Consider the following 21,413-nt stretch of genomic DNA (forward strand, 5'->3'; position numbering starts at 1 on the left):
TCTGGCGGCTCCGCCGCTAAGGTCTTTCCCCGGTTCGCTCAGCATCCTATCGGTGCGAAAGGGCGGACTACAACTCCCAGCTCCCCTCCGCTGCTGAGGTGGTGAGACTCCAACTCCCGTCGTGCCCCGCGCCTCGCGGCGGTGTTGTCGGCGGCCCCAAGATGGCGGCGGTGGCGGCGGGCGCGGCGGCCCCTCAGCAGCCGCCGCCGCCTCAGCAGCCGCCGCAGCCGGCGGGAGGCGGCGGGAGCGGCTCCGGGGAGGCGGCGGGAGCCGCGGGTGGTGCCGGAGGCGGCGGCGGAGGTGCCGGAGGCGGAGGCGGCGCAGCCGGGCCTGCGCCGGGCTCGGGATCGGGCGGCGGCGCGGCCGCGGGCGAGTCGTGGTACCTGGCGCTGCTGGGCCTGGCCGAGCATTTCCGCACGTCCAGCCCGCCCAAGGTGCGGCTGTGCGTGCACTGCCTGCAGGCCGTGCTGCCCCGCAAGCCCCCGGCCCGCATGGAGGCCCGCACGCACCTCCAGCTCGGCTCCGTCCTCTACCACCACACCCGCAACGGCGACCAGGCCCGCGGGCACCTGGAGAAGGCGGTGAGCGGGACAGGGCGGCTGCGGGGGGCTGGGGAACGGGGAAGAGCCGGGGGCCAGGCTGTGGGGAAAGGGTTGGCAGCGGTGGGAACGGGGCCGTGGGCACTCGGGGAAGGTAAAAAGCAGGGGAAGGAGCGGCTGGGAAAGATGGGGAGCAGGGAAAGGGGGCAGCGGGAGGGCAGCAGGGCGGTGCTGGTGGGTTCTGGTGCCAGCCCAACGCGCTGTGTTCTCTTGCAGTGGCTGATATCCCAGCAGGTATCCTTTTCCCGGGATCCAGTCAGGGCTCCGAGCTCGGAACACCTCCAAGGAAACTCCCAAAACGCCTTCGAGGACCTGGGCTGGGGGAATGGAGTGGGGGTGTTTAATCCACTTCGTCACTGCTTTCACAAAAGCACAGAGTTTGGGTTGGAAGGGACCTTAGATCCCATCCAGCCCGGTTTTCCTGAGGGTTTTTGGAGGTTTTGCTGCTGTTTCCCACCTGGATTTTGTTGTTTCCTTAACCCCGGTGCCAGATCCCCCAGTTTGAGGATGTGAAGTTTGAGGCAGCCAGTTTGCTGTCGGAGCTCTACTGCCAGGAGGTGAGAGAAACCCCAAAAACCCCTCTGTGCCCCTTGAATTTGGGTTTGGAACTGGATATTCCCGTGAAAAATCACATTTCTGGGATGAGAGGCTTTTTTCCATCCTAACTGAGGAAGTTTTTGCTGGAATTGCAAGAAGAGTTTCCCACTGCAAAAGGATTTTGCTTGGCCAAAGACATTTTTTAGTCCTCGGTAAAGAAATTTTGATTTTAGGGGAGGAAAATCCAGGATTTTCCTCAGGAATTTGGAATCCTGGAGGGATTTGGGTTGGAAAGGACCTGAAGGATCATCCAGTTCCATGGGGAGGGCACCTTCCCCTCTCCCAGGTTGCTCCAACCTGGACGATTCCAGGGATGGGGCAGCCCCAGCTGCTCTGGGAATTCTATCCCAGCCCCATCCCACCCTCCCAGGGAGGAATTCCATCCCAAAATCCCATCTGGGAATGCATTCCCTGTGTCCTGTCCCTCCAATCCTTCTCCAAGGTCTTCCTTTCCGTGTTCTAGGCTCCTTCCTTGGGAAGCCCCATTTGGATCATCCCAAATTTTGTGTTTTGCCGTTAGGAAGTTGGGCTGATTTCCTCCAAAATCATTTCCTGGGATTTTGAATCCAAATACCCTGGAATGGTTTGGATTAGAAAGACCTTAAATCCCATCCAATCCCAATTCTGGACACTATCCCAAAATCCCAGATTTCTCCAATCCCATCCAACCCTACCTCAGACATTCCAAGGACAGAGCAGCCCCAAACTTTTCCTGTTTGATTCCCAACCTTCCCTGGAGGGCTCAGCGTGATTATCCCGGGAATTCCAAGGCTGTGGAATTCCAGGATCCCGGATTTCCGTTGACTGGGGGTGTTTGTGTTGCAGAATTCCGTGGACACGGCCAAGCCCCTGCTGCGCAAAGCCATCCAGATCTCCCAGCAAACTCCCTACTGGCACTGCAGGCTGCTCTTCCAGCTGGCTGTGAGTCCTTGGAGCGGCAATTCCTTGGGAAAAAAACCTTGGAAAAACCCTGTATTCCCGTTAAAAGCAGCGTGGAAGCTTTTTATTCTGTTATTCCCTAAAAAAATCGCTGTTATTTGGTGCCTTTTAGCTTCTTAACGCTGCAGATTCCTTTGGGAAACAGATCTAAAACCCCTTTGAGGAGCAGGGATTTGCAAATCCAGGGGTTAACGGCGTTTTCTTGGGATTCACGGAGCAGATCCTGAGTTTTTATGGCATTTTTATTTTCCTGTTTCAGCAACTCCACACCCTGGAGAAGGATTTGGTGTCGGCCTGCGACCTGCTGGGCGTGGGGGCCGAGTACGCCCGCGTGGTGGGCTCCGAGTACACCAGGTGCTGATTCCCTGGATTTCCTGGCTGAATTCCTGCCATTTCCTGCCTGAATTCCTGGGATTTCATCCCTGAGGTCCCTGGGATTTCATCCCTGAGGTCCCTGGGATTTCCTGCCTGAATTCCCTGGGGTTTCATCCCTGAATTCCCTGGGGTTTCATCCCTGAATTCCCTGGGATTTCATCCCTGAGGTCCCTGGGATTTCATCCCTGAGGTCCCTGGGATTTCATCCCTGAGGTCCCTGGGATTTCCTGCCTGAATTCCCTGGGATTTCCTGCCTGAATTCCCCGGGATTTCCTGCCTGAATTCCCTGGGGTTTCATCCCTGAATTCCCTGGGATTTCCTGCCTGAATTCCCTGGGGTTTCATCCCTGAATTCCCTGGGGTTTCATCCCTGAATTCCCTGGGATTTCCTGCCTGAATTCCCTGGGGTTTCATCCCTGAATTCCCTGGGATTTCCTGCCTGAATTCCAGGGATTTCATCCCTGAATTCCCTGGGATTTCCTGCCTGAATTCCGGGGATTTCATCCCTGAATTCCCTGTCACTTTCTCCCTGGATTTCCTGCCTGAATTCCCTAGAATTTATTTCTTAAATTCCCTGAGATTTCCTGATGGAATTCCTGGAATTTCCTCCCCAAATTCCCTAGGATTTCCTGCCTGAATTTCCTAGAATTTCTTCCTTGAGTCCCCTGGGATTTCCTGCTGGAATTCCTGGGATTTCCTCCCTGAATTCTCTGGAATTTCCTCCCTGAATTCTCTGAAATTTCCTCCTTGACTTCCTTGGGAATTCCTCTATCAGCTCCCTTAATCCTCATTTTCCCCTGCTTTTAGAGGGAGAAAAAGGCAGATCTTTACTTTTTCCTGGTGGTTTGTTTTTTTTTTTTTTTGGAGGGGGGAGATGGAGTAATTTCTTTTGGAATTTCACTTTGTTTTCTTTCATTCCAGAGCCCTCTTCCTGCTCAGCAAGGGGATGGTGAGTTGGAAGCTGTTTTTAAATAAATTATTTCCCATTTAATTTTAAATTCTAAAGGATTTTTTTGGGGGGGGGGAGGAGATAAACATGATTCTTATGGATAAATTCAGCTTTTTTCCCTTGTTTTTTCTCTTGGGAAAAATGAAGGGATCATTGCAAATTTTCCCTGGAGCTTTTGAGGGAGGGAAAAGCTGGTGAGGTGAAATCAGCTGAACATCCCAATCCTAATTCCTGGAATTAGAGAATCCATGGAATTACTCGCCTTGGAAAAAACCAGTGACACGCCTTCCACTATCCCAGTCTGCTCCAACCTACCCTGGGGCAATTCCAGGGGTGAAGCAGCCACGTTTTCCAGGGGGAAACTCATTCCCTGAGTGTTTATGCCAGGAAAAAAAGTGGGATTTTCCTTGGATCATCCCAAATCTAGATGTGCATTCCCTAGGTGGGCTTTTTGTGGGAATTGTGGAAGAGTTTTTGTAGGGAATACTGAGTTTTTGTAGTGGATACCGAGTTTTCCCATGATTTTAAAAAAGGTTTTTTGGCTAAATTAAGCTCTGTTTTCCATGAATAATTTGTTTTAAAGGGCATTTTGTAGAAATTCCTTGTTTTGGGAATTGCAGCTGCTGCTGATGGAGAGGAAGCTGCAGGAGGTTCACCCGCTGCTGACGCTGTGCGGGCAGATCGTGGAGAACTGGCAGGGCAATCCCATCCAGAAGGAATCCCTCCGAGTCTTCTTCCTGGTCCTGCAGGTCACACATTACCTGGATGCTGGCCAGGTACGTCCCACATTCCGGCTGGGAATTTGGGAGAGGGATTTTATGTTTTTGGGAATTTCCCAAAAAAAAAAATAACCGGCCCTGAGGGGATTTTTTTTTAATCACGGGAGCAAATTCTTGTTGGTTTTAAAACCAAATTAACCAAAGAGTAAGGAGATTATATTAATTTGGGGGTGTTGTCCATGGTGTTTTGATATCCATGGTGGTCTCTGTTGATTCCATGGGGTGTTGGAGGGGATAATGGGAATTTTTGTGGAGATTTTGGGAATATTTTGAGCATCTCTTGCCGTTCATTGTGAAGTGCCGAGCTCATCACTGCTAAACCAACTCAAACCTCTAAACCAAACCCCCTAAATCCGGGAATTCCCACCCCCTCCTTGGGAAGTTCCCCTTCTCCAGAGCATTCCAGGGGCGGGAATGTGAGGAATTCCCGCTGGGAATTGTCCCCTGGGGCAGGTGAAGAGCGTGAAGCCGTGCCTGAAGCAGCTGCAGCAGTGCATCCAGACCATCTCCACCCTGCACGACGACGAGATCCTGCCCAGCAACCCCGCCGACCTCTTCCACTGGCTGCCCAAGGAGCACATGTGTGTGCTGGTCTACCTGGTGAGAGCTCCTCATTAGCGCTAATTGCTAATTAATGAGGGGACACGGGTGGTTCCCAGCCAGCAGGGAGGGGTTTGGGAGCTGCTCCCTGCTGGGTTTCCCTCGGTGTGTGTGGGGTGATGCTGAGGGAGGTACTTGGTGTGTGAGGAGATTCCAGGCTGGAAATGGGAATTAATGAGTAAATAATTAATTAATTGATTAATCAATGCCCCAGTCAAGTGAAAATGGAGGTATTTGTGCCATTTGGCTTAATTTTCTTAGCTGCTTTATGCTGTTTTTCCCTTAGCATCTGTGGGGTGATGCTGAGGGGGCTGCTCGAGGTGTGAGGAGATTTCAGGCTGGAAATGGGGGTTGATTAATTAATTATTAATTAATCTATTAATCAGTGCTCCAGTCAAGTGAAAATGGAGGTATTTGTGCAGTTTGGCTTAACTTTCTGAGTTGCTTTGTGCTGGTTTTCCCTCAGTGTGTGTGGGGTGATACTGAGGGAGGTACTTGGTGTGTGTGAGGAGATTCCAGGCTGGAAATGGGAATTAATGAGTAAATAATTAATTAATTGATTAATCAGTGCCCCAGTCAAGTGAAAATGGAGGTATTTGTGCCATTTGGCTTAATTTTCTTAGCTGCTTTATGCTGTTTTTCCCTTAGCATCTGTGGGGTGATGCTGAGGGGGCTGCTCGAGGTGTGGGGAGATTTCAGGCTGGAAATGGGGGCTGATTTACTAATTATTAATTAGTTTATTAATCAGAGGCCCAGTCAAGTGAAAATGGAGGTATTTGTGCAGTTTGACTTAATTTTCTCAGCTGCTTTGTACTGTTTTTCCCTCAGCGTGTGTGGGGTGATGCTGAGGGGGCTGCTCGGAGTGTGAGGAGATTCCAGACTGGAAATGGGAATTAATGAGTAAATAATTAATTAATTGATTAATCAGTGCCCCAGTCAAGTGAAAATGGAGGTATTTGTACAATTTGGCTTAACTTTCTGAGTTGCTTTGTGCTGGTTTTCCCTCAGTGTGTGTGGGGTGATGCTGAGGGGGCTGCTCGGGGTGTGAGGAGATTCCAGGCTGGAAATGGGAATTAATGAATAAATAATTAGTTAATTGATTAATCAGTGCCCCAGTTGAGTGAAAATGGAGGTATTTGTGCCATTTGGCTTAATTTTCTTAGCTGCTTTATGCTGTTTTTCCCTCAGCGTGTGTGGGGTGATGCTGAGGGGGCTGCTCAGTGTGTGAGGAGATTCCAGGCTGGAAATGGGAATTAATGAGTAAATAATTAATTAATTGATTTATTAATACCACAATCAAGTGAAAATGGAGGTATTTGTGCAATTTGGCTTAATTTTCTGAGCTGCATTGTGCTGGTTTTCCCTCAGCGTGTGTGGGGTGATGCTGAGGGAGGTACTTGGTGTGTGTGAGGAGATTCCAGGCTGGAAATGGGGGCTGATTAATTAATTATTAATTAATTTATTAATCAGTGCCCCAGTCAAGTGAAAATGGAGGTATTTGTACAATTTGGCTTAACTTTCTGAGTTGCTTTGTGCTGGTTTTCCCTCAGTGTGTGTGGGGTGATACTGAGGGAGGTACTTGGTGTGTGTGAGGAGATTCCAGGCTGGAAATGGGAATTAATGAGTAAATAATTAATTAATTGATTAATCAGTGCCCCAGTCAAGTGAAAATGGAGGTATTTGTGCAATTTGGCTTAATTTTCTGAGTTGCATTGTGCTGTTTCTCCCTCAGTGTGTGTGGGGTGATGCTGAGGGAGGTACTTGGTGTGTGAGGAGATTCCAGGCTGGAAATGGGAATTAATGAATAAATAATTAATTGATTTATTAATTAGGACCTGACTCAGATGGAAATGGAGTTATTTATACAAATCAGACCACTTTGACTTAATTTTCTTAACATGAGGGGAGCTAGACTTGGAATCGCTGAAGGATTTTTGTTCCATTTCTTGGAGATGATTCCAGCGTTAATGACGTTAAAAATCTGGGATTTGAGGAATTCTGTGAATTCCCAGCCCTTCCTTCTCCACACAGATAAATTTTAGGACTCTTGGAATGGTTGGAGGTGGGAAAGAGCTTAAAAATCATCAATTCCCACCCTCTCAATCCCTCCTGCTGCCATCCTGGGATGCTCCAAAAATTCCAGGGAAGTTCCTGTGGGAATTCCATGCCGGGGGAATTCCCAAGGTGGATAATCCGTGCTGTGCTTCCCTGCAGGTGACAGTGATGCATTCCATGCAGGCAGGGTACCTGGAGAAGGCTCAGAAATACACGGACAAAGCCCTCATGCAGCTGGAGAAGCTCAAAAGTAAGGAAAAAGGGGTTGGAATTCAGCTGGATTCCAGGGAAATCCAGGAAAATCCCGTGATTTATTCCTCATTTAAACCCATCCCTCAGCTTTGTTGAGCTGCTGGGTCAGCCTAAGACTAAAACTAAGATTAAAAACCTGATTTTAAGGCCGGGTGGTGACTTTGGAGTACAAAAAAAATCAGCTTTTTTGGGTTTTTTCGGTGGGATTTGAAACATTCCTTAAATCCCTGATGGAATTCTTCCTGCTCCTTTCCCAGTGCTGGACTGCAGCCCCATCCTGTCCTCATTCCAAGTGATTTTGTTGGAACACATCATCATGTGCAGGCTGGTGACAGGACACAAAGCCACAGCCCTGCAGGAGGTAATGTGGGAATTCCAGCGTTTCCTGCCCGGGAATGGCTCCCAAAAAAATGGGAATATTCTGCAGGAACAGCTTTTATAACGTGGGAATTGCAGGTTTGGGCTCAGGTGGGAATTCCTGCCGGGTTATTCGTGGATACAGCCAGGCTTGGTGGTGCTCAGGACATGGAAAATGTGGGATTGGCTCCTCTTAAATATTTATTTAAGGAAACTTTGGAATAATCAATAATTGATTTGATTGACACCTTCCTGGTGGGAATTCCAGGCTGTTTTTTTCCCATTCCATCCATTCCAGGGTGTCTCCTTCCTCTTCCTCTTCAGGTTCCTGCCTTGTCCAGGTGTTTCCCAGTTTTTAACATTCCTGCTTTTCCTTCTCTTTCCTGGTTGTGTTGTTCCAGAGGAACCTGGACTTTTTTTTTTCCTGTTTTTCCAATCATTTTAAAATCCTGGGAATCCATCCCGGGACTGCATCATCCAATCCCTGCTGTCAGCTTTACTGGGAATGTGCTGGGAGTGGGGAGAGATTCCTCCTCCTCCTCCTTCTGCTCATCCCAATCCCAGATTTTGGAAGGCTTTATCCCACTTTTCCTGGAAAATCCTGGAGCATTTTGGGAGGGGATCTGTGGCTGTGAATTCCAGGGGGTGGAGGAAACCATTCCAAACCAGCTGGAATGTGGGAGGAATGCCAGGAAATCCCTTCTCCTGTGCTGGAATCACACCCAGCCTCCCCTTTTATCCCGGATTCGAGATCCAGGAGCCAATCCCTGGATCCAAGAGGAGCGCAAGGAGCGGGATTTAGAGCATAAAATGGTGGGGAAAAATGCCAAAAAATGGGAATTTCGTTCTTTCCCAGATTTCCCAGGTCTGCCAGCTGTGCCAGCAGTCTCCCAGGCTCTTTTCCAACCACGCTGCCCAGCTGCACACGCTCCTGGTGAGTTTTTGGGATAAAAACTGGGAATTCCAGAGGGAGATTCCCTGGGAATGACTGGATCTGCATCATCCACTGCTGGGAGGGGGGGCTCATTCCAGCCTTAAAACCCTTTGGAAAAAGAATTCCAGGATGGTTTGGGTGGGTAGGGGGCACTTCCCACTATCCCGAGTTGTTCCAGCAAATCCCACTTTTCTGAGGAGAGAATTCCTGGGATTTGGCTTTTCCTGGGTATTTTTGCCATCAAGGCCTTGTCTGGCAGCAGCTCCTTCATGAAGGGAGTGGGAATTTTGGGGGAATCAGCTGGAAAAAGGGAAATCCAGGGATTTCAACTGTGCCCGCTGGAGATGGCTTTTTGTGGGAATCGTGGAAGAGTTTTTGTAGGGAATACTGAGTTTTCCACGATTTTAAGAAAGGTTTTTTTGGCTAAATTAAGCTTTGTTTTCCATGAATAATTTGTTTTAAAGAACATTTTGTAGGAATTCCTCATTTTCCCCACACCTGAGACTTGTTGGTCCCTTTTTCCCGCTGCTATCCCAATATTTCCATGGATTTGGGCATGTTTTGGGCTGCATTCCCAAAAATTCCCTTTCTTTTCCAGGGTCTCTACTGCATCTCTGTCAACTGCATGGACAATGCAGAAGCACAATTCACTACAGCACTGAGGGTGAGATTTTATTCCCAAATTTTCTTCTGGAAACTCTGGAATGGGCCTTGGGGATGGCAGTGTGAATTTGGAAGGGAAATTTCCCTTAATTCCGATATTTGTCATTAATTTACTTGGATTAAGGTGGGCATTTCTAACATCAAAATATCAATACGGGGTTTTTTAGCCAGGATTTTTTTCTGGGAACGAACAAATCCTGAGGGAAAGACTGAAATATTTGGGAATTTTCTCCTTTTCAGCTCACAACCCACCAGGAGCTGTGGGCATTTATTGTCACCAACCTGGCCAGCGTCTACATCCGGGAAGGGAATCGGCACCAGGAGGTGAGCTGGGGGCTCCCCAAATCCTGCTTTTCTGTGGAGAAAATTCCTGGGATTTGGCTTTTCCTGGGCATTTTTGCCATCAAGGCCTTGCTGGCAGCAGCTCCTTCATGAGGGGACTGGGAAATCCCTTTTTTCTGTGGAGAAAATTCCTGGGATTTGGCTTTTCCTGGGTATTTTTGCCTTCAGGGCCTTGCTGGCAGCAGCTCCTTCATGAGGGGACTGGGAAATCCCTTTTTTCCTGTGGAGAAAATTCCTGGGATTTGGCTTTTCCTGGGCATTTTTGCCTTCAGGGCCTTTCTGGCAGCAGCTCCTTCATGAGGGGACTGGGAAATCCCTTTTTTCTGTGGAGAAAATTCCTGGGATTTGGCTTTTCCCGGGTATTTTTGCCTTCAGGGCCTTGCTGGCAGCAGCTCCTTCATGGGGGGGAGTGGGAATTCCTGAGAAATTGGCTGGAAAAACTCCAAAAGTTCTGGATTATTCCCAGAATTCTCCCCATGGGAATGGGGTTTAACTCTCTCATCTCTCATTCAACCCCTTGGCTTCATTTTCCATCATTTTCCATCATTTTTCATAATTTTCCATCATTTTTCCATATCCAGGAGTTCCAGGGAATCACAGGAATAACCAAACCCAGGGATCTTCTCCTGAGTTTTGCCGTTTTATTCCCGGAATTCCCAATTTTCACCCTCTCAGAGCCCTCAGGGATTTGCCCTGGGAGGATTCTCCACAGGAATTTTGTTCCCTGCACACAAAATTTGGGAAAAACCCTCGGGAAGCAAAAAAGATCCTTAAAAATTGTGAATTCTTTTATTAAATTTTGGTTTTAATTAATCAAATCCACTATCAAATTCGTTATCACATCAACCAGCTCCAAGTTTTCTGTGGGAATATGATTATTATCCAAGGAAATCATGGAGAATTGGAGGAGTTTTGGGATAAAATCTGATTTTGGGGGTCAGAACGAGCCTAAAATTCCCAATATTGGGATGAACTGGAGGTGGTTTGAGTGGAATTTCACTGGTCTGGTGTTGATTTTTCCTTGGAAAACGGATTTTTTCCACGATGATTCCTTTTCCTCTCCCATTTTCCAGCTCTACAGTTTATTGGAAAGGATAAATCCCGACCACAACTTCCCAGTGAGGTGAGAATTCCAACAAATCCCAACATTCCGGGACGGGAATGCCGGATTTCCAGCAGCATTTCCAACAAATTAGGGGGAAAAAAAATCCAACTTAATTCCAGGAGAAAAACTCGGGATGGGGCTTAAATGGGATATCTGGCTTGGGAGTTGGATTTGGGGGTGGAATTGCTGGGAATTTGGGTGGGATTTGAGGTATCCATGGTTTTTTTTCTTTTCCGTAGTTCCCACTGCCTCCGGGCCGCGGCGTTTTACATCCGAGGGCTCTTCTCCTTTTTCCAGGGAAGATACAACGAGGCCAAGTGAGTCCAAAAATCTTTGGAAAAGCGGGAAAAAGGCGGGAAAACTCAGGCTGGGTTTTTTTTGGGATGGGAATGGGAACGGTTTCTTTTCCATCCAGTCCCTGTGGGTTTCTCCTGGATGAACCGGGTGGAGTTGGAGCTCTTTCCATGGGAATCATTCCCTGCAATCCCTGGGAATCTTGGGAATGTTATTCCCTGCGGTCCTTGGGAATTTTGGGATCTTTATTCCCTTCAATCCCAGGGAATCCTTGAGGTTTTATTTCCTGTGATCCTTTGAAATCTTTGGGATTTTGGGGATCTTGTTCCCTGCAGAATCCTGGGGAATCTTGGGCATTTTATTCCCTGCCATCCCAAGGAATCCTTGGGAATCTCAGGATCTCATTCCCAGGAATCCTTGGGAATCTCGGGATCTCATTCCCTGCATTCCCAAGGAATTTTTGGGAATCTTGGGATCTCATTCCCAGGAAATTTCGGGAATCTCGGGATCTCATTCCCTGCAATCCCAAAGACTCCTGGGGATCTCATTCCCTGCAATCCCAAGGAACCCTTGGGAATCTCTGGATCTCATTCCCAGGAATTTTCAGGAATCTTGGGATCTCATTCCCTGCAATCCCAAGGAATCCTCGGGAATCTCATTCCCAGGAATCCTTGGGAATCTTGGGATCTCATTCCCTGCAATCCCAAGGAATTTTCAGGAATCTCAGGATTCCATTCCTTCCCAGCAGAGGCAGCTCCAGCCCAAACCCTGGAGCAAATCCCGGAATTCCTTTCCAGTCATTTTTCCCGTCTCCTGCCGTTCCGATCCATCCAGGAATTGTTCCAGGAGCTCGGGGCAGCTGTCAAATCCCGCTTTTCCCGTTTTTTTCCAGGCGTTTTTTGCGGGAGACGCTGAAGATGTCGAACGCCGAGGACCTGAACCGCCTGACGGCGTGCTCGCTCGTGCTGCTGGGCCACATCTTCTACGTGCTGGGCAACCACCGGGTACCGGCCACAAATCCCGGGAAATCCCTCCCAGATCCCGGGAAATCCCTCCCACATCCCGGGAAATCCCTCCCAGATCCCGGGAAATCCTCCTCACATCCCGGGAAATCCTCCTCACGTCCCGGGAAATCCTCCTCACATCCCGGGAAATCCTCCTCACGTCCTGGGAAATCCTCCCCACATCCTGGGAAATCCTCCTCACATCCCGGGAAATCCCCCCCACATCCCGGAGAAAATCCCCCCAAATCCCAGGAAATCCCCCCAAATCCCGGGAAATCCCCAGCGAATCCTGAGAAATCCCCCACAAATCCTGGAGAAAATCCCCCCAAATCCCAGGGAATTCCCAACAAATCCTGGGAAATCCCCCCAAATCCTGAGAAATCCCTCCCAGATCCTGGGAAATCCCCTGAAAATCCCAGGGAATCCCCCCCAGATCCCGGAGAAAATCCCCCCAGATCCCAGGGAATCCCCAACAAATCCCGGGAAATCCTCCCCACATCCTGGGAAATCCCCCCCACATCCCGGGAAATCCCCCCCAAATCCCGGGGAAAATCCCAGAAAAAATCCTGGAGAAAAGCCCCCAAAAATCCCAGAGAAAATCCCCTCAAAATTCCAGAAAAAAACCTGGAGAAAATCCTCCAAAAATCCTTGTGAAAATCCCAGAGAAACTCCAGGAGAAAATCCCTCAAAAAACCCAGAGAAAACCTCTTGAAAATCCCAGAAAAAAAACCTGGAAAAAATCCTCCCAAAATCCCAGAAAAAAATCCTGGAGAAACTCCCGGAGCAAATCAGGATTTGGGGGCAATAATGGAATTTTTGAAGTGATTTTTGTGCTGACCCATCCAAAACTGGAATTTCCATCCCTCTGAACCATCCCAAAATTTAGAATTTCCCGGAACATCACAAATCCCCGCATTTCCCACCGGGAATTTTCCATCTTTTTGTGGTCAATCCGGAACAAAATTCCCAGAAATCCCAATTTTTTCCCAGGAAAGCAACAACATGGTGGTGCCGGCCATGCAGCTGGCCAGCAAGATCCCGGATATGTCCGTGCAGCTCTGGTCCTCCGCCCTGCTCCGGGGTAACAACGGGAAAACGGGAATGCTGGGAATTCCGGGAATGCTGGGGGAAAGAGGGATCGGGGATTGTCCATGGAAAACTGGGAAAGAGCCTCAGGAGGGTGGGAATTCCAGGGGTTATTTGGGATGAGGGATTGTCCATGGAAAACTGGGAAGGATCTTCAGGAGGGTGGGAATTCCAAGGGGAACTTGGGATCAGGGATCATCCATAAAAATAATGGAGGGTGGGAATTCCAGGGGAAATCGGGATCAGGGATCATCCATAAAAATAAGGGAGGGTGGGAATTCCAGGGGGAATTCGGGATCAGGGATTGTCCATGGAAAACTGGGAGAGATCTTCAGGAGGGTGGGAATTCCAGGGGTTATTTGGGATCAGGGATTGTCCATAAAAATAATGGAGGGTGGGAATTCCAGGGGGAATTCAGGATCAGGGATTGTCCATGGAAAACTGGGAAAGAGCCTCAGGAGGGTGGGAATTCCAGGGGAAACCTGGAGCAGCTCCAGGGGGAACTCGGGATCAGGGATTGTCCATGGAAAACTGGGAAAGATCCTCAGGAGGGTGGGAATTCCAGTGGGAATTTGGGATCGGGGATTGTCCATGGAAAACTGGGAGAGATCTTCAGGAGGGTGGGAATTCCAGGGGTTATTTGGGATCAGGGATTGTCCATAAAAATAATGGAGGGTGGGAATTCCAGGGGGAATTCAGGATCAGGGATTGTCCATGGAAAACTGGGAAAGAGCCTCAGGAGGGTGGGAATTCCAGGGGAAACCTGGAGCAGCTCCAGGGGGAATTCAGGATCAGGGATTGTCCATGGAAAACTGGGAAGGATCTTCAGGAGGGTGGGAATTCCAGGGGTTATTTGTGATGAGGGATTGTCCATGGAAAACTGGGAAAGAGCCTCAGGAGGATGGGAATTCCAGGGGGAATCGGGATCAGGGATTGTCCATGGAAAGCTGGGAGAGAGCCTCAGGAGGGTGGGAATTCCAGTGGGAACTTGGGATCAGGGATCATCCATAAAAATAAGGGAGGGTGGGAATTCCAGGGGGAATTCAGGATCAGGGATTGTCCATGGAAAACTGGGAAGGATCTTCAGGAGGGTGGGAATTCCAGAGAGAACTCGGGATCAGGGATTATCCATGGAAAACTGGGAAGGATCTTCAAGAGGGTGGGAATTCCAGGGGGAACTTGGGATCAGGGATTGTCCATGGAAAACTGGGAAAGAGCCTCAGGAGGGTGGGAATTCCAGGGGAAATCGGGATCAGGGATTGTCCATGGAAAACTGGGAAAGAGCCTCAGGAGGGTGGGAATTCCAGGGGAAATCGGGATCAGGGATTGTCCATAAAAGTAATGGGGGGTGGGAATTCCAGGGGGAATTCAGGATCAGGGATTATCCATGGAAAACTGGGAAGGATTTTCAGGAGGGTGGGAATTCCAGAGAGAACTCGGGATCAGGGATTATCCATGGAAAACTGGGAAGGATCTTCAAGAGGGTGGGAATTCCAGGGGGAACTTGGGATCAGGGATTGTCCATGGAAAACTGGGAAAGAGCCTCAGGAGGGTGGGAATTCCAGGGGAAATCGGGATCAGGGATTGTCCATGGAAAACTGGGAAAGAGCCTCAGGAGGGTGGGAATTCCAGGGGAAATCGGGATCAGGGATTGTCCATAAAAGTAATGGGGGGTGGGAATTCCAGGGGGAATTCAGGATCAGGGATTATCCATGGAAAACTGGGAAGGATTTTCAGGAGGGTGGGAATTCCAGTGAGAACTTGGGATCAGGGATCATCCATAAAAATAAGGGAGGGTGGGAATTCCAGGGGAAATCAGGATCAGGGATTGTCCATAAAAATAACAGAGGGTGGGAATTCCAGGGGGAATTCGGGATCAGGGATTGTCCATGGAAAACTGGGAGAGAGCCTCAGGAGGGTGGGAATTCCAGTGAGAACTTGGGATCAGGGATTATCCATGGAAAACTGGGAAGGATCTTCAGGAGGATGGGAATTCCAGTGAGAACTCGGGATCAGGGATTGTCCATGGAAAACTGGGAAACAGCCTCAGGAGGGTGGGAATTCCAGTGAGAACTTGGGATCAGGGATTGTCCATAAAAATAAGGGAGGGTGGGAATTCCAGGGGAAAATCTGGAGCAGCTCCAGGGGGAACTCAGGATCAGGGATTGTCCATGGAAAACTGGGAAGGATCTTCAGGAGGGTGGGAATTCCAGGGGGAATTTGGGATCAGGGATTGTCCATGGAAAACTGGGAGAGAGCCTCAGGAGGATGGGAATTCCAGTGAGAACTTGGGATCAGGGATTATCCATAAAAATAAGGGAGGGTGGGAATTCCAGGGGAAATCGGGATCAGGGATTGTCCAGGGAAAACTGGGAAAGAGCCTCAGGAGGGTGGGAATTCCAGGGGAAAACCTGGAGCAGCTCCAGGGGTTATTTGGGATCAGGGATCATCCTGGAAAAATGGGAGTTTCTGGGAGGGTGGGAATTCCAGGGGGAACTCAGGATCAGGGATCATCCAGAAAAATCCCTTTCCCTCCAATCCCAAGGAATCTTTAGGAATCTTGGGGATTTTGTTCCTTTGCATCCCAGGGAATCCTTGGGAATTTTGGGGATTTCATTCCCTTCAATCCCAAAGAATCCTTGGGATTTCATTCCCATCAATCCCAGAGAATTTTGGGAATTTGGGGATTTCATTCCCTCCAATCCCAAAGAATCCTTGGGATTTCATTCCTGTCAATCCCAGAGAATTTTGGGAATTTTGGGAATTTCATTCCCGTCAATCCCAGAGAATTTTGGGGTTTCATTCCCTCCAATCCCAAAGAATCCTTGGGAATTTTGGGGTTTTCATTCCCGTCAATCCCAGAGAATTTTGGGAATTTCATTCCCTCCAATCCCAGAGAATTTTGGGGTTTTCATTCCCGTCAATCCCAGAGAATTTTGGGGTTTCATTCCCTCCAATCCCAAAGAATCCTTGGGAATTTTGGGGTTTTCATTCCCGTCAATCCCAGAGAATTTTGGGAGTTTTGGGGTCTCATTCCCTCCCCACCAGGAACCCCCTGGGGTGGATTTTCGGGGCCCATCCCTCCGCAGCACCAACCCCTGCTGGGGCAGGAATTCCAGGGATTTTCAGGCCGTTGGGAATGGGATGAGATCCCGGGATTTTCGGGTTTTTCCAGACCTGAACAAGGCGTGTGGGAACGCCATGGACGCGCACGAGGCGGCGCAGATGCACCAGAACTTCTCTCAGCAGCTGCTGCAGGATCACATCGAGGCCTGCAGCCTCCCCGAGCACAACCTCATCACGGTACCGCTGCAATTCCCGAAATTCCCGATATTCCCACAATTCCCGGATTGCTGGGGGCGGGGGTTGCCTTTCCTGGGGGTTTCTGGCTGCCTAGAAATGGGATTTTTCTGCCCAAAAATGGGGTTTTTCTGCCTAAAAATGGGATTTTCTGTCCCAAAGTGGAAGCTTCCCTCCCCAGAATGGGATTTTCCCTCCCCAAAATGGGTTTTTCCTGCCCAAAAATGGTATTTTCCCATCCAAAAATGGAAATTTTCTGCCTAAAAATGGGATTTTCCTGCCCAAAAAGGGATTTTCCTGCCCTAAAATGGGATTTTTCTGCCTAAAATGGGATTTTCCGTCCCAAAAATGTTTTTTTCCTGCCCAAAAATGGGATTTTTCCACCCAAAAATGGGATTTTCCTGCCTAAAATCGGATTTTCCTGCCTAAAATGGGATTTTTCTGCCTAAAATGGGATTTTCCCGCCCAAAATGGTATTTCCCATCCAAAAATGGAATTTTTCCGCCCAAAATGGGATTTTCCTGCCTAAAATGGAATTTTCCTGTCCCAAAATGGGTTTTACCTGCCTAAAAATGGGATTTTTCCACCCAAAAACGGGATTTTGCCCCAAAAAATGGGATTTTCATGCCTAAAAATGGGATTTTTCCACCTCAAAATGGATTTTCTTTCCCAAAGTGGAAGCTTCCCTCCCCAAAATTGGATTTTTCCGCCCAAAAATGGGATTTTCCTGCCCAAAAATGGGATTTTCCCTCCTGAAATTGGAATTTTCCTATCTCAAAATGGAATTTTCCATCCCAAAATGGAATTTTGCATCCCAAAATGGAATTTTCCCACCCCAAATCGAATTTTCCAGTCCCAAAATTGAGTTTTCCCGAGGGAATTCCGGTTCTGAAATTCCCCAAAAAAAAAAACCCTGGAAAACCAAATCCCAGTGGGATGTGGGGTTGGAATTTGGGATCCCTGGGAGCGGGGAGGGTTTTTCTGGGAATTCCATGATCCCAAGGGAATTTTTTGGGAATATTTCCCGGGATCCTGATCCCGTTTTTCCCCCCACAGTGGACGGACGGACCCCCCCCAGTCCAATTCCAGGCCCAGAACGGCCCCACCACCAGCCTGGCCAGTCTGCTGTGAATTCCCGGAAAAACTCCCGGAAAATTCATGGAAAACTCCAGGAAAACTCCAGGATCTCCACCAACAACATCCCAGGAAGAGGAAAAAACAAAAAACAAAACAAAAAAAAAAGCGCCAAAAACTTGGGAAAAGAAACAAAACAAACAAAAAAAAATCTCCACGGAAAAACTTCCGAATTCCCTCTGGTAGCGAGAGAAAAGCAGGAATTTTCCAGGAATTCCCAGAGCCTCCGGAGCTGCTTTTCCAGGTGGGAATATCCAGGTGAATCCCAAGGTTTGATCCTGGTGGCGATTCCCAGGAAAAGCTGGGAATTCCGGCGGGAAGCTCGGAATGCCGGGGGATGAGGAAATCAGGGATTCGGAATTCCCGGCTGGAATTCCCCGAGGGAAATTCCCGTTCTTTGGGGATCCCGGGATTTTCCCCGGGCGCAGCTCTCCCTCCCCCAGCCTTTGGAATTTGGGAAAAAATCAGGAATTTTCCTGCTGATCCCAGATTTTTCCAGCCTCGAAGGCGCCCGTGCCTTAAGGATTCCCAAATCCCGGAGGAAATCCGGATCCAGCCGGAGCCGGAGGCTTGGGATGAAATTCCAGCCTTTGCCCTCGGCACAAAATTCCCTTTTCCAGGTTTTTTCCGGGTTAAATTCCCTGGTTTTTTTGAATTCCCTGGTTTTTTTGAATTCCCAGGTTTTTTTTTGTTGTTGTTTTGTTAAATTCCCAGTTTTTTTGGTTAAATTCCCAGGTTTTGTTTCCGGATTTTTCCACCGAGTTCTCCCAGAAATCTGGGAATGCTGAATCCCACAAAAAAAAGCTGGAAGTTTTTCCCAGGATTCCAGCAGTGCCTGGGGTGGAATGGAGTTGTTTTTCCCAGTTGGAATTTCCCCAGATTCCTGGGAAAACAACTCCGGAATTCTTGGAGAGAGGAAGAAAACCAAACCCCTGGAAATTCCAGGGATTTTTGGGAATTTTTAAATCCCACCTGGATGGGAACAAACCTTAAAATTCCCATAAAATTCCCATCATTTTCCCTTCCCAAATCCCAAATCGTTTTCCAGAGCAAGGAATTTTTTCCCCACCCAAATTCCTGAATTTTTCCCTCCGGGATTCATTCCAGGGATGAAGTTTTTGGTCCCATTTTTCCGTGGATTTTCCAGGTTTTTTGGTTTTTTTTTCCATGGAAATCCCGGTCCTAAATCTCCTGGAAAACTCCCAGGGACCAGGAAATCCCTGGAATTTTGGGGAGCCAGGATCAGGAATTTTTATTGCGGAATTTTTTCGGATTCAGGAAAACCCTCGGTGCCGTTGGAACTCCAAAAAAAAAACGGGAAAAAATCCCAAAGAATTCCCAAATCCGGGGATTTTCCAGCCCAAATCCAGGGCTGGATTTGCTGGGATCCCGTTTCTTTTTTGGGATTTTGTCCAGGAATGTTGATCCCCATGGAGAACCGGGGGAGTTTTCCCAGTTTTTGGGTTTTTTGGGAAGCGAATTCCCAGTTTTTATTTTCTCTGGAAGCCCCTGGGGTGCAACAAATTCCTTGGATTTTTTTTTTTTTTTCCCTTGGAATTTTCCTGGCTTGGGAACGGCTGAAATTCCCAAATCTCATCCAGGAAATCCAAATTTTCCCTTCTAACTCCAGAATATTTTGGAATATTCTGGAATTTCAGGCCCAACTCAGCTCTGGCTTGAAATTTTTGGGATGAAATTCCCGAATTTTATCCTGGGAAAGCCTCAGGATGATCCCAATCCCAGGGCAGGGACACTTCCACTATTCCAGGCTGCTCCCACCTGGATTTGGCCGCTTCCAGGGCAGCCAAATCCCGAAAAAGTTGGGAAAAACCCGGAAAAAAAAAAAAAAAAAAATCAGGAAAAATTGGGAAAAATCCCAATCCCGGAGAGCTGCGCTTGGGAATTCCCCAGGGATTTTTCCAGGGAATTCTCCAGCAGTTCCTGTGGGAAAAGAGCTTTTCCCAACCCCCCCGGGAGACGCCGAGGAAGGAGCAGAATTCCCAAAAAATTCCCAATTTTCTACCTCGGGTCTCCCATAAAAATCCATCAAATCGCTGAAAGATCCGGAAAAATCCCTTTGGAATTCCGTGTGGGGCCGGGATGGGATCCCTGAGCCGAGAATTCCCAAATTCCCGGCGGAAATTCCCGGTGGAACTTCCCGGGCCGATGTACAGAGCTTTTTACCATTGTATATTAAATTATTTAATAGCTTTTTTTTGGGAGCTTTTCCTTCTTTTTTTTTTCCTTTGTTTTTCATGGAGCTGGGAAAGGAGGAGCTGCAATTCCTTGGAATTTTGGAGGAAAAGTGGGAAAATCCAGGATTTTCTCTCGTGTCGTTCTGGTTTGATGGAATTGGGAGTTTTTTTCCTCCTCAAATCATGGAATTCTCTGGAGAAACGACGGCAAAATCCTTGAAATTGGAAATTTTGGAGGGAATTGTAGAGTTTTTTTTCCAGGATTTTTCATGGAATAGCCAGGATTTCTCCTGAAAAATTCAGTCCCTGGTGTAGTGTAAAAAAAATGGGATTTTCCTCTGGATCCTGTTCCTGACAGCGGGAATCTCCCAGGCACGCTGGGAATTGGGAATTGTGGAGAATTCCCAAAAAAATCCCCTAAAATATCCCCAAAAATTCCTTAAAAATCCCCAAAGATTCAAAAAAAGTCCCCCCAAAATCCCCTAAAAATTCTCAAAAAAATCCCCCAAAAATTCCTCCCAAAATTCCCAAAAAATCCCCTAAAACTTCCCCCACAAATTCCTGAAAAATTCCCCCCAAATTCCCCAAAGATTAAAAAAAAATCCCCCCAAATTAAAAAAAAGTCGCCCCAAAAATCCAAAATAAATGCCCTGAAAATCCCCCAAAATTCCCAAAAAAATCCCCTAAAATATTCCCTGAAATTCCTAAAAAATCCCCAAAGATTCCAAGAAAGTTTCTCAAAAATTCCCCCAAAAATTCCCAAAAAACTCCCCTAAAAATCCCCCCCAAAATTAAAAAAAGTTCCCCAAAAATCCCCTAAAATTCCAAAATAAATGCCCTAAAAATCCCCCAAAATTCCCAGAAAAATATCCCAAAAATACCAAGAAAATCCCCCAAAATTCCCCAAAAAATCTCCCAAAATTCCCAAAACAATCTCCCAAAATTCCAAAAAAAATCCCCCAAAATTCCCAAAAAAATCCCCCAAAATTCCCAAAACAATCTCCCAAAATTCCCAAAACAATCTCCCAAAATTCCCCCAAAAATCCCCCAAAAATAAAAAAAAAATCCCCCAAAATTCCCAAAAAAATCTCCCAAAATTCCCCAAAAAATCCCCCAAAATTCCCAAAAAAATCCCCCAAAATTCCCAAGAAAATCCCCCAAAATTCCCAAAAAAATCCCCCAAAATTCCCAAAAAAATCCCCCAAAATTCCCAGAAAAATCTCCCAAAATTCCCAGAAAAATCTCCCAAAATTCCCAGAAAAATCTCCCAAAATTCCAAAAAAAATCCCCCAATATTCCCAGAAAAATCTCCCAAAATTCCCAGAAAAATTTCCCAAAATTAAAAAAAAAAATCTCCCAAAATTCCCAAAAAAATCCCCCAAAATTCCCAAAAAATCCTCCCAAATTCCCAATTTTCTCCATCTCGCTCAGCAAAACTCAGCTGAGGAAGAGCCGGGAATTCCCTGCGCCGATCCCGGCAGGAATTCCGGGAATTCTTGCACTCCCCACTCTCATTCCCAGCAGGAATTGGGCAGAAATCCGGGATAAATCCCGCCCGTTCTCCCAGGAATTCCCGACCTTTTCCCGGTGTTTGAGGGCCCTGCTGGAAATCCGGGGATCCCTGGAAGGAGCCGGATCCGGGATTATCCCGAGGTCCCTCTGGATTTTCTATATTAGAAGGATTTGGAAATAAAAGTGGAATTTTACTTCTTCTACACCAGAATTCCTTCCATTTTTCCCGGATTTCCCGCTTGGAGCTGCCAGAAATCCGGGATAATTCCAGAGTTTAATTCCCAGGCCAGAAGGATTTTTCATGGATTTGATTCCTTTTAATTTCCATGGAAAATTCCTCCTT

The 21,413-nt window shown here is 47.8% G+C and overlaps 2 protein-coding genes across 3 annotated transcripts; both read left to right on the forward strand.

Annotated features, from left to right (window-relative positions):
* The first annotated feature begins 128 nt into the window (after positions 1 to 128).
* Positions 129 to 17,491, forward strand: MAU2 (MAU2 sister chromatid cohesion factor). The gene is made up of 19 exons (XM_058858892.1): positions 129 to 581; positions 816 to 833; positions 1,091 to 1,156; positions 2,022 to 2,117; positions 2,395 to 2,489; positions 3,431 to 3,458; positions 4,079 to 4,234; positions 4,691 to 4,837; positions 7,052 to 7,142; positions 7,402 to 7,505; positions 8,358 to 8,435; positions 9,034 to 9,099; positions 9,339 to 9,422; positions 10,514 to 10,563; positions 10,785 to 10,862; positions 11,732 to 11,843; positions 12,834 to 12,924; positions 16,105 to 16,232; positions 17,286 to 17,491. The coding sequence occupies exons 1-19, from the start codon at positions 162 to 164 to the stop codon at positions 17,358 to 17,360; spliced, it is 1,983 nt and encodes a 660-aa protein (XP_058714875.1). The 5' UTR covers positions 129 to 161; the 3' UTR covers positions 17,361 to 17,491.
* On the forward strand, positions 14,354 to 16,094 carry LOC131589451 (uncharacterized transmembrane protein DDB_G0289901-like). Of its 2 annotated transcripts, XR_009279738.1 has the most exons (3): positions 14,354 to 14,995; positions 15,052 to 15,725; positions 15,794 to 16,094. XR_009279738.1 is itself a non-coding variant. In XM_058858996.1 (2 exons), the coding sequence occupies exons 1-2, from the start codon at positions 14,385 to 14,387 to the stop codon at positions 15,482 to 15,484; spliced, it is 1,044 nt and encodes a 347-aa protein (XP_058714979.1). In that variant the 5' UTR covers positions 14,354 to 14,384; the 3' UTR covers positions 15,485 to 16,094. The 2 variants fall into 2 exon arrangements, 1 of the variants encoding a protein (XP_058714979.1); XM_058858996.1 differs by having other exon boundaries at positions 15,052 to 16,094.
* Positions 17,492 to 21,413: the final 3,922 nt, after the last annotated feature.

This window comes from Poecile atricapillus, chromosome 28, assembly GCF_030490865.1.
Source record: "Poecile atricapillus isolate bPoeAtr1 chromosome 28, bPoeAtr1.hap1, whole genome shotgun sequence".
NCBI classification, from domain to species: domain Eukaryota; kingdom Metazoa; phylum Chordata; class Aves; order Passeriformes; family Paridae; genus Poecile; species Poecile atricapillus.